General features: G+C 40.1%; 1 protein-coding gene across 2 annotated transcripts in view; it reads left to right on the top strand.

Annotated features, from left to right (window-relative positions):
- The window catches only part of LOC130358537 (probable tRNA methyltransferase 9B), a 35,381-nt gene that overhangs the window by 10,543 nt on the left and 7,789 nt on the right, over positions 1-17,049 (top strand). The window contains exons 2-4 of one of the 2 annotated variants that reach the window (XM_056561907.1): positions 4,813-4,889; positions 12,548-12,689; positions 15,232-15,421. In XM_056561907.1, the coding sequence (XP_056417882.1) occupies positions 15,241-15,421 (181 nt within the window). In that variant the 5' untranslated portion in view covers positions 4,813-4,889; positions 12,548-12,689; positions 15,232-15,240. Of the gene's footprint in view, positions 1-4,812; positions 4,890-12,488; positions 12,690-15,231; positions 15,422-17,049 lie in introns of those variants that run through there. The other variant, XM_056561908.1, reaches the window with a different exon arrangement.

Raw genomic sequence — 17,049 nt, 5'->3', positions numbered from 1 at the left:
TACAGAAACTGTAAGATGTCAGTGAGTAGTAAAGTCATTTCAGGACTGATTGATAGTACGGGATCTCTGAATCGGTCCAGATCAGGGATCTTGGAGGTCGTCAGATCCTTCTACTCGCACCTCTTGGGAAGGAAGGATCTAGATCGAGACAGGATGTCGGCTTTCCTGGCTGAAACCATTCCTGAGCCAGGGGTAGACCCCTCTCTTGATGTTTTGGCAGAAGAAATCAGGGAAGAGGAAGTGAGACTGGCGATCGAGGGGCTCGCCCCCAAGAAGTCGCCAGGTCCGGATGGCTTAACATCCGAGTGGTACAGGACCTTTAAGGAGTCTTTAGCTCCCCTCTTGACTGAGGTATTCAATGAGTGTCTCTCCTCGGGCACTCTGCCGAAGTCAATGAGGAGGTCAGCCCTGATTCTTCTCTCAAAGGGTAAAGATCCTAGCCGGATTGGGAATTGGAGACCCATAGCTCTTCTCAATACGGACAGGAAGCTTCTGGCCAAGATACTGTTTAATCGGCTGGTGAAGTTTGCACCCCGGCTCCTTTCGGGGACTCAGCACTGCTCTGTTCCAGGCCGAAGCGCCTTAAGTGCTGTCCTTAGTGTCAGGGAGGCAGTGGAGCGGAGTAGTGCGGGTTTCTGGAAGGGGTACTTGCTGTCCCTGGATCAGGCCAAGGCGTTTGATCGGGTGAACCACGAGTACCTCTGGTCCGTCCTCCTGAGATATGGCTTACCGAGTACTTTTGTTAATTGGCTTAAGATCTTGTATGCAGGGGCAGAGAGTTTCCCGCTGGTGAACGGTTGGTCTGGCCGCTCTTTTGAGGTGGGGTCCGGAGTCCGTCAGGGTTGTCCTTTGAGCCCGCTTTTATACGTGTTCGCAATCGATCCCTTCGTCCGGAGGGTAGATTGTGGGCCGTTGGCGGGAGTCGGGATGAGTCTGGCGGAGCTGGATGTCACCCAGAGAGTGGTGGCGTACGCTGACGATGTCACTATTTTCGTCTCCTCACAGGAGGAGGTCGATGTGGTGATGTCGGAGGTGGACCGCTACTCGGAGGCATCCGGGTCCAAGATCAACCGGGATAAGTGTGAGAGTCTCTGGCTGGGAGGGGGGGATCCCACGTTTGATCTCCCGGACACCCTTCCAGGGCCCCAAGAATCAGCAAAAGTCTTAGGCATCACATTCGGCCAGGATGATTATCCCACCAAAAACTGGGATGGTAAGCTCCAGGATGCCGCTCAGAAGGTGGACCAGTGGAAGGTTTGGTCTATGACCCTCAGGGAAAGGGTACACCTGATCAAATCGTACCTGCTCCCTTTGTTTATCTATCTGGGCAGTGTATGTATCTTACCAGAGGCTTACTACACTAGGATCTACAGCCTGTTTTTCCAACTGTTATGGGGGAACAGGATGAACCTAGTCAGGAGGGAGGTTACGTACCACACGAGGAGACTAGGGGGTTTATCTATGGTAAACCCTGTGGTGTTCTTTACGAACACCTTCTTGAAAGCTAACATCGCAAACCTCTGGAAAGAGAGGGCTCCTCCGTGGGTACTCTCCTGTAGGGAATGGTTTCGGCCTTTCTTCCAGGAATGGGAGAGAGGAGGGCGAGTGAAGGACCTCCGCACGCCCCATGGATATCTTCCGGCTTATGCTACCCCGACTCTGAAGGCGATACGTCGGTGGGGTCTGGGAGTGTGGGAGATCAGGACCCAGTCAAGGCAGTTCCTTGACAAACGGGTTCTGTTGACCCATTTCCAGAAGCCTCTGGCGCTCAGGGACTGCCCAGGTCGGGATCTGAGGGTGGGGTTGTACCTTTTAAACATGAAAAGGATCCCCCAGAAGTTTTGGGACTTGGCCTGGCGCTGCTTTCAGGGGAAGCTATATGTAAGGGACAACCTGAAGTGCAGGAACTCTGATGACCGGGGATGTCCCCGAGAAGAGTGCGGGGACACGCTGGAAAGCATGGACCACTTCCTGCTTCATTGTCCCTTTAATATAGGGGTTTACAACAGGGTGGGCGCTTCCATTGGCTGGAGTCAACTTGCCGGCCTAACCTATCCGGAGTGGGCTTATGGGGCATTCAGGAACCTGGGTGGCCGAGATCGGGGCACTTTATTCTTAGTTAGTTTAGTGGTTAGGTACTACACGTGGAACGCACGGTGTTTAGTGTCGACCCAACAGAAAATCCTCTCCGAGGTGGAGGTCTGTAGGAATATCACCGGTGACCTCGGGAAGATCAGGTCTTTGGAGTATGGCAGTCTTGGTACCAGTAGGGCTTCTCTCCTGTGGAGAGGTTTTTCTTTTGATGTGCCCTAGGTACTAGACCTTTTTAGGTAGAGTACCTTTATTTTGGTTAGGGGCAGTGTTATAGGGATAGTGATAGGGTGAGAGCAGGGTCAGTTTTAATGGAGGGATAGAATTAGGGAAAATTGTAGGGGGGAGTTAGGGAAAGAGTTTAAAATTATTTTGATGTATCAAGTCTGCCATCCTTCTTCCTGGTGGTGGGCTAATGCATGCACACACTAGCTTTTTGTTTTGTTTTAAGTTGATATGGTATGAAGGGCTTACAGGCGACCAAACTTGGGCCTAAGGTAGCTTTGGTTTAGTGTGTATATGTTAGTGTGTATAAGTTTGTGTGTAAGTTGGTTGGGAGGAGTGCTAGGTGGGGAGGGTATTTGTGGGTGGTGGTGTTTTGCTTTTCTTTTGGGGACCTGACATGGGTCAGTTAGGGACAGGACTTTGTGTACGAACGTTATGGACTCTGACCCATGTGCAGGAGGGGTGGTGTGGGAGTGGGTACAGTTTTAGTGTAGGGATTTTGGTAGGGTTTTCTATTGTTTTTGTAGGTTTTCTTTAGTGTATCTATATTTATTTTTAGTTAAATACTATATTTTTATGTTCATGTGATTTTGTATGTATATTGTTTATATATTGTTTTCATTTTGTTTCTATATTACAGCATTACAGTAGTCATGGCAGTCGGACCAGTTATTATGTTACGTGGTTTACTTTATTTTATCATGTTGTTACGCTGTTTATTTTATAAAAAAATTTTCAAATTTTTTTTTTTTTTTTTTTTTGTAGCCAGGTAGTGCTAAATTTTATGTTTATATTTTGCTAAGCCAAGTTGTGCTTTTTTATTTATTTATTTTTTTTTATTTTTTTTTTTTTTTTTTATTTTGTGTTTCCCGAATATGGATGGTTTTGAGTTGTAGCCAGGTAGTGCAAAATTTTATTAATAGCCAAGCGCTATTTTTATGTTCATTTTTGGTATGCGTGTGAGTGTGGTTCGGTTAGGTGGGTTGGCATATTTTAGGTTTTTGTAAAGCTGGGCTGGCCGGTTAGGCAGGGTTTTGTTTTTGTTCTTTGGACCAGTGTATTTCTTATTTATGTTATAGCTGGTTAAGCTTGTTTTGTGTTTTTGTATAAGTTTTGTACTTTTATAATAAAAAAAGAGTGTCAGCAAAGAGCACTGTGGTCAGACAAAAAATAAATTAAAAAGAAAATAACTTCCTCTGTATTATACAGCAGCTGATAAGTACTTGAAAGATTTTTAAATAGAATTAATTTACAAATCTGTTTTACTTTCTGGCACCAGTTGATTTCTAAAAAAAATGTTTTCCACCAGAGTACCCCTTTAAAGAGTACCTCATATCCCACAAAAAATTTTATATATTTACTCAGTACCTAATTCTGATCATGTACATATCATTTTTGTGTGTCTAGCACCTATATTTCTTTCACAAATGCCTTCTTTCAGTTGCTCAGTTGGTTTGCCATTCATCATTCTGTGCTTTGGAGGGGACATGTCCTCACTTTGCATGGCTCATATTCCTCCCTGAATCCGCTGTGCTGTGCTGGGTCTCTTCATCTAGTCACTGCAGGCTGCTCTGTAACCCCCCCCCCCCCCCCTCTCTGTTTTCATCAGCAGTCTGATAGGACAGGAGTGAGCACAGGTTAAAAGCTAATGCCACCATCACTTAAAAACACTTTGTCCGGCCTATGCTTCAATTTGGACAGGATTATGCTTGGACAGAATTATGCTCTGGATGGTATGGGGAACACTAGTGGCTTTTTATTTATTTATTTTTTATAAGCCATGATTTCTATAAAAAGGAAATAACATGTTCTTATAAAGTATATAAAAAAGGTAACATTTTGCCAAGATGTACAAATATAAATGTACAGATATAAAAGGGTTTTTGAATCTGACAGTGCCCATGTAACAAACTCCACCCCATAACAAGTCCCTAGAAAAAAATTTGAACTGTCGGCAACTATGGTTCTCCGGTTGCTGCTAGATCTTACTGGATAGTTCTAAGCACAATCTGCTAACAATGGAGACAATTATTAGAGTGCAACACTATCGAAAATATGACATTTGTTATGGGATCATAGATAAGTCTTTACCTCTCCACCTGACATTACTTTATCTGCTTTGTATCATGTTCAATGTTACATTGACCTGCGCATGTAAAACCCTTTTGTCTTGAATTACACTGAATATAATTCTCTACAGAGGGCACTAAAAGTGCAGATTACATGTTATAGCTTGTTCGCAGAGTAAATACGTTCTGAGCAGAAACCGCAAGCACAAGCTCGCTGCTCCTTTGTCTTAGATCTTGGAGGAGTGGTGATCAGATTGCTCAATAATCACAAAGACATGAGACCGGTCTCGGGTTGCTCTTTTACGTCTCGCATTTACTGCACACCTGCAGATCCAGCGTCTCCTCCCCCACAGGCAGGTGAAGAGAAACTTTCATTCAGTTTGGAGATTTGTTCCTCTTTGTTCTGACGTGTTTTGTCTTTATCCAGTAGCCTGAAACAGAGAAGATGTATTAATGTCTACAGAAGACTGAGCCATAAGTGTAGCCGGCTGTCACTACCTGAAGGTAACAAGCACGCTGTGTTATTGTATATATGCTTCTGTTTAGTATTATTGGCTCTTTGTGTAGCTGATTTACCTCTTTATGATGTTTACAGAGAGATTTCCTGTATTTATCATTCATTGATTTTATGGAGTAAGGAACTCTTAACCCCTTAAGACTAGGCTTCCAGGTAATATATGAAAATAGTCCAAAAACAGCAGCACCAATAAATAAATAACAATACAGTTGGTGGTGCACGCCGACATACAGGCTTTGGTCAGAAGCTCCACAAACATCCAATGAAGAGAAGTCTACAGTAGTGTTGAGCGGCATAGGCCATATTCGAATTCGCGATATTTCGTGAATATATGGACGAATATTCGCTAAATTTGCATATTTGTACTCGCGTTTTATTTTCGCATATGCAAAAATTCACATATACAAACATTTGCGTATGCGAAAATTCGCACGCCAGTCTCACACAGTAGTATTAAAGCTTTCTTTACACCACATAAGCTGGAAGCAGAGAGGGATGATCACTGTGATGTGTACTGTGGAAAAAAAAAACTAATACTCGTAATTGCAAATATATAGTGCTATATTCGCAAATTCACAAATATGCGATATTTGCGAATAAAATTTGCATTGCGAATATTCGCGAGCAACACTAGTCTACAGCACACAAAAAATGTGGTAACAATCAACTGTGGTTTATTCCATCTCCAACAAAGTTACAGAGTGACTCTAACTTTGTTGGAGATGGAATAAACCACAGTTGATTTTTTTTTTTTTACCACTTTTTTGTGCTGTGGACTTCTCTTCACAGGTGATATATGGAGTGATAAAAAAAATAGCAATTTTGATGTTTGGTATTTTTTTCTGCTTATGCCATTCACTGTAAAGGATTAATAACATTATATATTAGTACCACACATGGCAATACCACACTTTTTTTTTGTAAGGTGGTTAGATTTTTTTATTAGAGGAAGGACTATATTTTTAAAAAACATTTTACTCTTGAAAAATGTCCATAGGGGACTTTTACAAGCAATCAGTAGATTGCTTATACTGTTTAATGCTTTAATGACATAGACTTGTTTTGGCCTTGGGGGACACAGGAAATTTTCTTTTTGCATTTAGTTTTTTCATTCTCTCCTTTTTAAAATCCATAACTCTCAATTTTTCACATACAGACCCATAGGAGAACTTTTTTTTTTTTATGCAAGACCAAATTTTAACAAAGAATCTATGACGAGGCCCCCAAAAAATTTATTTGTGGGGTGAAATTGAAAAGAAAAAAGCATTTTTACAACATTTGCTCATTTAAAGGGGTACTCCGGTGGAAAACTTTTTTTTTTTTTTTTTTTTAAATCAACTGATTCCAGAAAGTTAAACAGATTTGTAAATTAATTCCATTAATAAATCTGTACCCTTCCAGTACTTCTTAGCAGCTGTATGCTACAGTGGAAATTCTTTTCTTTTTGAATTTATATTTTTTCTTGTCCACAGTGCTCTTTGCTGACACCTGATGCCCGTATCAGGCTTTGTCCAGAGCAGGAGAAAATCCACATAGCAAACCTATCCTGCTCTGGACAGTTCCTGACACGGGCATCAGGCGTCAGCAGAGAGCACTGTGGACAAGACCAAAAAGAAATTCAAAAAGAGAAGAATTTCCTCTGTAGCATACAGCTGCTAAGAAGTACTGGAAGGGTAAAGATTTTTAAATAGAAGTAATTTACAAATCTGTTTAAATTTCTGGAACCAGTTGATTTAAAAAAAAATGTTTTCCACCAGAGTACCCCTTTAAATGACCAAATGTTGTAAAAATGCTATTTTTCTTTTCCATTTCACCCCACGAAAAATTTTTTGGGGGCATCATCATAGATTATTTGTTAAAATTTGGTAATTTACAAATCTGTTTAACTTTCTGGCACCAGTTGATTTAAAAAAAATGTTTTCCACTGGAGTACCCCTTTAATTTCTACCCAGTGCACTTTTTGGTAAAAATTACACATTGGCCCTGATTTACTATTGTAAACCTAACATGTTTTGTCGGGTTGTGCGACAGATTATGTCTCATTGCGCCAGAATTCTGTCTCATTGTGCCAGAAATAAAGAAAACCCGACGAACTCTCCATTTTACTGAGAAAACCCGAAAAAGGGGTGTGGCTGTCGGGAAAAGGGGCGTGCCCCCAACATTTTCCACAAAAAAACAACATATTTACTGAAGTTTCCACAGAAAATGTGGTGGATTTTAGCTTAGGAAAACCTGACAGATAAGAGCATGTCTGTAAAATAAATAAATAAAATAAAAATACTGTGTGAAAGAAATTGTTGGGAATTAAAACCCACAAAGAAAACTCCACTCCACTCTATTAAATCAGAACCATTATGTTTATTCTGTAGGTTTTTGCAATGATACCCAATTTATATAGTTTTTGTTTTATTTTACTAATAAAAGAAATCCTCTGACCCCCATAACACTTTTATTTTTCCATATAGGGGGCTATATGAGGGCTCATTTTATGTGCCGTGATCTGTAGTTTTTATTGGTACCAATTTTTATTTTGATGGGACCTTTTGATCGCTCTTTAGAAAAAAAAAATTCAGGTATAAGAACTGACCAAAAATCTAAAATTCTGGACTTATGCCCGTTCTGTAGTATATATAACCAAAGAAACCTTTACTCACCTCCAGCACTTCCGCAATTCCTCTTGTGTCATGCTTCTGTCTCCCCGTAGTGATCCTTTTTCTCTATTTATGAGCTGGAGTGTGCATGTCAGGCCCAGGAGGCAACCTTGCCCAGTGTGTAACACTACTGCCCGGCAAATCGCTGGCTGAGGTGGGATATGTTAGGCTGCTGCAGGAAACCAGAGGCATCCCAAGAGTACTGGAAGTAAGTAAAGGTTTGTTTTGTTATATACTACAGAATGGGTATACTTTTGAAATGCCCCGCCAACCCCCCCCCCCTCCTAGCTGGATAATCCCTTTAACATTATGCTTCAATAGTTCAGACATTTCTGCACACGGTGATACCAAATATTTTATGCTTATTTTCATTAACATTATTTTATTTTTTTAAAAATGGGAAAAGGGGAGAGATTTAAGCAATAGCATAGCACTGATCAGTGTTATCAGCACTTTGCTTATACAGGCTGCCAAGGCTGCCTGTATCTTCAGAGCGCCAACTGGACAACACAGAGGCAGGCAGGGACTCGCCGTTTATCATCTCAGGTAATCGGGACCCTGAGATTGCCGCACAGAGGACCTGATCAGAGCCACTGGTTATAAAGCCAGCGTGGCATGATGTAAATATATGTAAGCTATGTATGTATTCCCATCCATGACCTAAATGTACGTCATAGGGCATGAAAGGGTTAATGCAACGCTATTGTATTGCATTAATCAGTTTGACCGATGCTGATGCAGGCTGTATTATCAGATTTAATATGGCATGCACAGAGGCCTCAAGAATGCCTTTGGATGCCATAATCACTGATTGGCACCCCTTGATGGCAGAGTGGGGATGCTTGTCATTTTTACAATTTAAATATAGCTATTGATTGCTGCATTTAAGGGGTTAAGAAAATTTCCACCTTTTTGACGTGTGATACCAAGCTTGATTTGGTCAGTATTTTTTTTGTCAAAACCAGTAGTAGATGCAGCAAAACTATAATGGAAATATTTGCACTTTTTCTGTCTTTTAGACCCACTATTTAGGCTGAGCAATATGTTGGCCAAAATGCTACATGTTTAACCAGCTGCATGGTGATCTGTTTGGGTTCAGTTAAACTGCAGGGACCCCATATGTATATAATAACACACAACACATAGCAGCTGTATAAAAGCATGAAATGAGGGATTTTTTTTTTTTACACCAAAAATGTTCTTGGATCCTGTGAATCTTGTGTGCACTGATTTCAATCCAATATACTGGCCACATGTTCTTTATGTTGTGTTTTTAAGTAAGAATGTATCAAAAGCAAAAGAAAGCAACAAGATCATGTGAAAAGGGCAGGTTTACTGATAATGGTTTGGAGTAAAGCATTCACCTTGCAACATAGGGATCAATTATTTGTGAATTTGAACGAACAATTGCAAAACAGCATGTTTTATAGCAGCTTTTACACCAAAGAGTGGCACGTAGAGTTCCTATAGGCCAGTAATACTGCCGAGACAGGCACAAACACTACACTATGTCTGACCTGTCATGACCTACATGCATTCTATTTTTGACAATCATAAATATGACATAACGTGTTATTAGGAGCCATAGACGCTCTTTAAAAACATCTCACATGCTTGAGTAATACACCACCCTCACAGTTAACATTACTCCACGTGACTCACCTTTCAATAGAAATAGCTGTTTAGGACACAAATCACAGGTTCACATATAATGTTGCTGTTTGTAAAAAAAAAAAATTTAAAAATTATGCCAAAAAGAGAAGTGGTTGCTAAAATAAGGCATCAAGTATAAAGATCTCCTTTCAGTCTTCATATAGAGACAAAGTAGCAGACAGTCATTGCCTCAGGATCTCACCAGGTATTCATGGGGTACTTTATTTATCCAATCCATAACAAAAAAGAAAGTAGCACTCATCAATTGTAACAACATGATCAAGAACGCATTGTCAAGGCCTTAACAAAGCGTACTTGGTTATATGAAAATGCTGTACGCCAGGTATGCACTAGTACCGAGCCTGCTGTATGTAATACCGCTGAAAACTGGTAAGTGCTAGTAAGTTGTAAAAAACTTTGTAAATTACTTCTATTAAAAAAATCTTAATCCTTCCAGTACTCAGGAACTGTCCAGAGCAGGAGAGGTTTGCTATAGGGACTCCCTCCTACTCTGAACAGTTCCTGACATGGACAGAGGTGTCAGCAGAGAGCATTGTGGTCATACTGGAAAGAACTACACAACTTCCTCTCGAGCTTACAGCTGCTAAGTACTGGGAGGATTAAGATTTTTTTTATAGAAGTAATTTACAAATCTGTTTAATTTTAGAGCACCAATTGATTTGAGAAAACTTTTCCACCAGGGTACCTTTTTAAATGTTTTTTTTTTTTTTTTTTTTTTTGCTGTTCCACTACATGCAATTTGCGAGAGAGCCAGCTATGCTTTGGTCTCATCTGGCATCACATCCTGATGTACGTCCGTGTGGGTATACAACCTCCCTTTCACCGGATTCTTGTTAAAAAGTTGCTTTGTGGCTCTATAATAGATCGGCAAAGCATTATGAACAGTGCAACTCATATGAGAACCGGCTCTGGTCCCTTACATCCTTGTGTGCATCCTTGGGGATATGCTCCCTCCTCCCTCTTCCTGGGATGCTCTTTAATTTTTTTTCTTTAAGGCTTAATCTATAAAAGAGCCGCAAAGAATTGTGAGCAGGCTATGTTGCAAAATTGCACAAGAGTCAGGCACTGACTCTTGTGCTACACAGCAGACTCCATCATGTCTCGCATGTATCTCAGTGACCTTGGGTGCCCAGCCCTTCCCTGATTCCCTCAAAAATGGCATCCCAGCCAGCTGGGCCACCTTGTTTTGTCTTAATGAACCTTCACTGTTTAAAGGTTACAATATTGATTTAAATAAACATTTTAATAAAAAAAAAAAGGCTCTAACTCCTGAGTAAAATAAAATTGCTAATAATTTAAGAAATGGGTCTAATTAGCAGTTTTTTTTTAGTTTTTTTTTCTCTACTCAAAATGTAAAAATTATATAGCAGTACATAAGGGGCAGGGAATACTTGCAGCATGTCATGTGCATTTTGGTTGAAATAATTTTTATTGGATTTCTTTTTTTGAGAAATTTACAACAAAGGAAAGATTGGCCAAAGAAAACCACGTGGCCAAGGAACAATACATAACAAATATAACACAGTTATATAAATATTACTAAAGCGATCACTCAGCTGTATGTAGAAATATTAATTTGCAGAATGATGTCTTTGGATGTTGCGGATATTATAGACATATCCGGTAGATCATTATAGGTCATCTTGAAAAATAAAAACATCACATAAGCAGTTTTAAAGTATTTTATAGTCATACCTATAACTCTGCAGCGAAGAATAGGATTTTTATGTGCATTTTGAATACAAAAAATATATATATTGACCGTGCCCCTCCCCTTGTCAAGAAGACGTGGAGCATTTATGACCTTCAAATTCTGCCCCTCTGAGCTATATCGCAGAGCTGAATTTACAGTTCTGCTGGTTGTCATTGGGAACAGTTGACATGCTTGTCAGATACATATACAACCTGGCTGCGCTGTTATGTTAGTCATACAGTTATATGGCCATAGATCTGAGATGGCTGTCAGATAAGTGCTTGCTCGGCTGACACCTATCTCTTCCAATTCTCATATAGACATGCACACTTAGCATGAGTTCAGAATGAGAAGAGGGGACAAAGTCGCTAGCAGACACTTTAGGTGATGGATCTTCCATTAGAAGGCCCTACACAGTAGATGGCCACCAGTTGGCAGAAATGTGTTCAGTGAACTTTAGTTTCTTCTAGATATCTATATTTCTTCTATATTAGACACTGAGTCTGAAATAAATCATCAGAGAAATCAGTCATGAAGCCAGTAAAACAGTGAATTCAGCTCTAGAGTATGTTATAGGCTGTAACACCGGAATGGAGCGTCTAATATAAGATTAACACTATAGGGGGACATTTATCAATGTTTGCTTATGTATTCCTTTTTTTAGTAATTTTTTCTTTACTTTTTTTTTGCTTATGTGTGATTTATTTATCACCTGGTTTCAGCCTGTTGCTAAATTTCTTTCACGTAAGCAATTTTTTCTTTTTTACTTTGGTAGTAGCTTTTTCTGCTCCATGTTTGAGCTGGAGTAAATGTAGTCAATTTTTAACCTTGTTGCGACTTTTTTTGTGCAGTTGCGACTGTCGCAGTTAATGAATACCAGACTACCCGTAGTCCATTTTAAAATTATTACTATGTAGTTAAGTTTTGGAAAACTTGCTTTTCTCGCTTTCCAGTCAAAATGTCGCAGGTGCGACATTTGTGCGACATTTTTAGTAAAAAAAATTTAACTAAATCGCTTGATAAATGTGTCATAATCATTCTATGGCACTCAGACCGCCCTCAGCATGACGATAAACTTTAATTATTATCATTATTGTGAAGCATCCTCATGATGAATTTTGTGAGCGGTTTCAGGCTCTCTTGATTCAGGAATATCCCAAATGACTTTATGTACAGCCACATATTATTCTGCCCAATAATAACAGATCACATTAAAGGAAAGTAAACTTTTCTCAAGTTTGAGTTAGGCTATGTTCACATCAATAAACTGTCCTACATATGACAGGATACTGCACAAAAAAAGTAATCCGTAGCAAACCTATTAACTTTCATGTTCCAAATATAGTCTACTTGAAGGAAAGTATACAGTGGTCCCTCAACTTACATTGGCCTCAGGTTACAATATTTTAAACATAAAATGCTCTTTCCTGGACCATTGTAAACCATACACAAAATACAGTGTCAGAAACTGTCTGGATCCGCGGCCCGCTTGAATGGTTGGAAGAGCTGACCAATCAAGAGGTACTGGTAAATGACCTGTATTATTGAAGTGTATGTACTGACTGGTTGTTTAGTAGCACCTTCCTACAGTATCATTTGGTAATGTACTTCTCTTTTCCTGTGCTAGGTGCTTCTTTGGACACCAGGTGAGAGCGGCTCCATGTTGTATTTCAGGTACACCGTGCATACTTGTACAGGACCCTGACAAAGCTTCTGCCCACGGTGTAAAAAGTGATTTATAGCTTCTAGCAACTATTTGACTTTTATGTGTAAGGACTTGCTTTATCTGTACTATCTTGTAATTTTTGTATAATCTTATTTTTTTCTTATTTTGCATTGACATTTTGGAACCAATCACTAGTTTTCCATAAAGTTATGGTCTCAACATACAATGGTTGTAACATACAATGTTCATCCTGAAGCCAATTAATATTATAACCTTAGGGACCATTGCACTTTTTTCTTCTTCTTTGCAGGACTCTGGAGTCCCTACAAAAAAAAAAAAAAAAAAGTATACATATTATTTCTAAAACAGATTAGTCACTAGGCGATTACATTATATATTGTAGTCAATGGGCCTGCCACAGCATACCTCCTCCTGACACATAACGGCAATGTAGTATGGTTTATTCCTGTCACAGCTCAAAGAAGTGGGCTAGTCAAAAACAACTTATCCCCTATCCACAGGGTAAGGGATAAGTTTCTAATCACAGGAGGTCCGACCGCTGGGACCCCTCTGCAATCTCCATGCTACAGACAGCAAACATGCCATTCATTGCTATGGAGGCACCGGACATGCTTGAATACAAGACTAAGGTCTCTTCAGCACTCCCAGCGCTCACAGTCTTAGAGTAAATGGAGAAAATAGGGGGGGAAAATGGAGGGCAGCGTCTTGTGTAATTCTGTGTGGTAAATCGGGTTCCCAATGGCCCTGGGTTGGTAATGTGCTCACCTTAGATGAACCTTGGGTTCAGGCATATAATCTCTCTGTGTTGGGGTACAGATGTGCGAACAGGAGCTGCAGCCTGCAGGTGCAGGGCCGATGTCCTCAGAAGGGGTCGGCAGTTCATGAAGAGAATTCAGGCAGGAAAAAAACCTTTGCGGTGGCGCTACTAGTTCAGGGACTGGGTGGTACGTCCTACATATTGGCATCCGATATCTCCTGGAATGATCCTGCGGCATCCAATATGTAGGACATACCACCCAGTCCCTGAATGCAAGACTAAACAAACACAGATTTAATGTCATTACTGGGTACCAATTACACAGCGTGTCGCGACATGCCTCCATCCTACATAACTGTGACTTCTCCAGCTTCACAGTGACACCTATAGAACAGATCCCATCAATGTGCCATCGCCGTTACACACACAGTTATGTAGGAGAGAAAACTACTGGATTTTTAAGCTGAAAACTCCGGTCCCGCAAGGGTTAAATGAATGTAATGAAAATAGTTTAAAACCTTCCCGGTATTTCTGACCCCCAAGCGCCATTCTGATCTTCCATCATATTTTAACCTATCATGGATACCTTATGGCAATACGTCATCAGCCATGTAATACACCGTTCCCTTCAAAACTATTTATGTCAATTCGGAACTTGCCAGCATTTCACAGTCCGGAGTAGGCACCAATCTGGCTCACTCTCCATCGTACGCCCACCTATCATGTATATAGTGGGCATATACGTCAACAGCCTCTGAATCTCCCCTTCATTTACTTCCATTATGAAGTATGCACATCTCTGATTGGCTGCTGGCGAACGCACTTTAGCCAATCATAGACTACAGAATGAAATCCCCTGATTGGTCAAAATCCCATCACTCGGGAAAATCCTTGAATTCATATTTACCGCCCGATGGGTTTCTTCTATAATATAAAGAAGACTTTGGAATGGCCGTATGTCCGCTCCACAAGCTTTACTGATTGGTCATCCCCCAATATCAAGTGACCATATATTTATATGCAAGAATCCTCCTGTACTCTAGCGCGTGATGTCACTCCTGGCCCGGAATGCTATTTGTCGCTCTTTTTGTGTGAATGAATAGGCTGGCATTTTCAAAACCATCCATGTCAGATTATCTTAATCTCGCTCTCGTCATGGTGAAACCAGGCCTCGTTCTGAGGTAACGATGGAAAAAAATATATATACCACGGGGTCATCATGGAGAAAGATCTCCCTTTTGTCATTTTATTATTTTTTATTTAACAAATTTCTTTTCCTTATATGTTGCACATCCCATTACATGTTACATCCACCAAGTAATCCATAAAAGCTCTGTTATCTATATGACATTCGCATAGACGACCATCTATGTGAACTTGGACCTTTTTTTGGCGCCTTTCACATCTGTATTTTTACTTGTGCCTGATACTACTACTACACCAGACAGCCTTTTTCTACAATTGAAAAAGGAAGACAATACGCAAAGGTGTTTTTTTTTTTTTTCTGCCTGAATTCTCTTCACAGTCTTAGAGTAAAGACTGTGAGCGATTTCACCCTGTTTACTGTAAAATATACTGAATCCCTACAATAGGAATAAATAAGACGGATTTAGACACGTCAATAATCTGATGCTGAACTCTGCCCAGAGGATTGGGGAAAGTGTAATGAATATGAATTATGGTGACTTCTTTGTCTTTTGTGCTTTGATAATGATTTTAGAATGTAATGTATGGATATTGCTGTTTGACAAGATGATATCTGTGGGCTCTAGAATCTCATTGGTAAATCTAATAGTTGCTGTGTATACAGTCATAGAAGATGGCTATGACATTTGGCTTAGCTTCAAATATTCTATTTTGCTTAAAGGCACTTCAAATGTTCAATGACATAGTGAGACAAGCAATGGAAAAGGAGGCAAGCCGTTTGGAAAGACAACATGTACACAACGTGTATGAGAAGATTGCACCATACTTCAATGACAAACGCTACAAAGCCTGGCCAAAAGTTCAAGAGTTCCTGCTCGCTCAGGAGCCCGGAAGTCTGGTTGCTGATATAGGTAAGTGCAATGATTAAAGGATTCTTACCTAATGATGGAACGTCTGTAGATTTAAAATAGTTGTTTACTGTAAAGGTGTGGGCATTCAGATTATAGAAGCCGAAGTCAAGAATGGGTTTAAAAATTAGAAAATGTCTGTTGGTCCTTTATGTCCTACATGTCCTTCAATTATGATACAATTTCTTTAAAAACAGCATCACAAAGCCTGAAAATGAGAACACACCCTAAAATATTATTTTTATATGTCCTATTAGGAAGTTCTAGCTTAATAGAAGAGGGTCCCCAGTTCAAGATCCACATCAATTATAGTTGAGGGATGGTCTTAAAGGACCCTTTATTACACAGACAGTCCATTGACTTTAGTGGGAACCGTGTAATGCTTAATTTCCCCTGCAGTGGTGCTATAGGCAAATTTAACACCTAGCTGTTTTATAACACAGTGTACAGATGATATAGCGGTTCCAGCACAGTTCAGAGTTACTAGCAGGGAGTTTCAGTTATGGGACATCATATAGTAAGCTTATCATTGGGAGACCTTTAAAAAAAAATTGTATAGCGTGGAGAGGCACTTTAAAGGGGGGGATTTGTCCTCCTCATTACTCTGTATTGTGTTACAATCCGTAAGGGCACAGTTCCAATTGTTATTTCTGATTTCTTGTATTGCTATCTTCAGAATGTGGATTTATATGTACACCATGTAATTCTGTTTTTGTAATTGTATCATTCATATGCAATATTATGACAACAAGGTAATTTAGGATACATGTATTTGCAGGGATCTAGGACATATGCATAATTTATACAATCATTTAGAATTGTAATGACCCAGGTACAAAGGTCTTTGATCGGTCAGGTATCTGGGAGTAACTGTTAAGGTAGTCATACACGTAGGATAGCTGTCAGCCAAACCGCGATCTTCCAATTTGTTTCCGCAAGCGGAAATTCAGAAGTGTGAATGGGAGTGGGGAATCCCAAAGTAGTTTATGGACTTTAATTTGAGGTGGAATTCCAGAAGTGGAAATTCTGCTGTGTGAATAGACCCTTAGCTCACATGTACTATTTGCATGTGTTTGGAATGGCAAGAGGGGGTGTACACTGCTGCCAGACACTTCTAGTGTATTTTATTTCCCCAAAAACAAAAGGACTGAACAGTTGAAGTCAAACATTGCTTGATACTTTCATCCTCCAAAATCATTGGTTGGGGGGAGAATTGTGAGGCCCACTATGCACAATAGATGGTCATTTAGCCCCATCAGTGGGGCTTGGTTGACATATGGATGGCCAGCTTTAGATTCTAATAGGCTAGCTCTATGTCCACACAAACAAACCACAGTGCAATCCAAGTAAATAAGACTTATTCACACAGGATATGATGCTTGGCACTGAAGAATAAAATCATTTTTCTACATTATGGAAGCAAAGACAGATGTACAAAAGGTACTGCATCTCCTTTCCCCAACAGCTTTCTTACAGTGTCAGCAGTTTGCAATGTGAATTGCAGCTGACAGATTCCCTTTAAGGGAGGTTATCCAGGATTAGAAAAACAGAGCTGCATCCTACCAGAAACAGCACTTCTCTTGTCCTCCGTTTGTGTGTGCTATTCCGGCTCAGTTCCATTAATAGGCAAT

This window comes from Hyla sarda, chromosome 2, assembly GCF_029499605.1.
Source record: "Hyla sarda isolate aHylSar1 chromosome 2, aHylSar1.hap1, whole genome shotgun sequence".
NCBI classification, from domain to species: domain Eukaryota; kingdom Metazoa; phylum Chordata; class Amphibia; order Anura; family Hylidae; genus Hyla; species Hyla sarda.
Note: the sequence above shows the minus strand (reverse complement) of the source record. Positions and strands in the feature narration are given on the sequence as shown.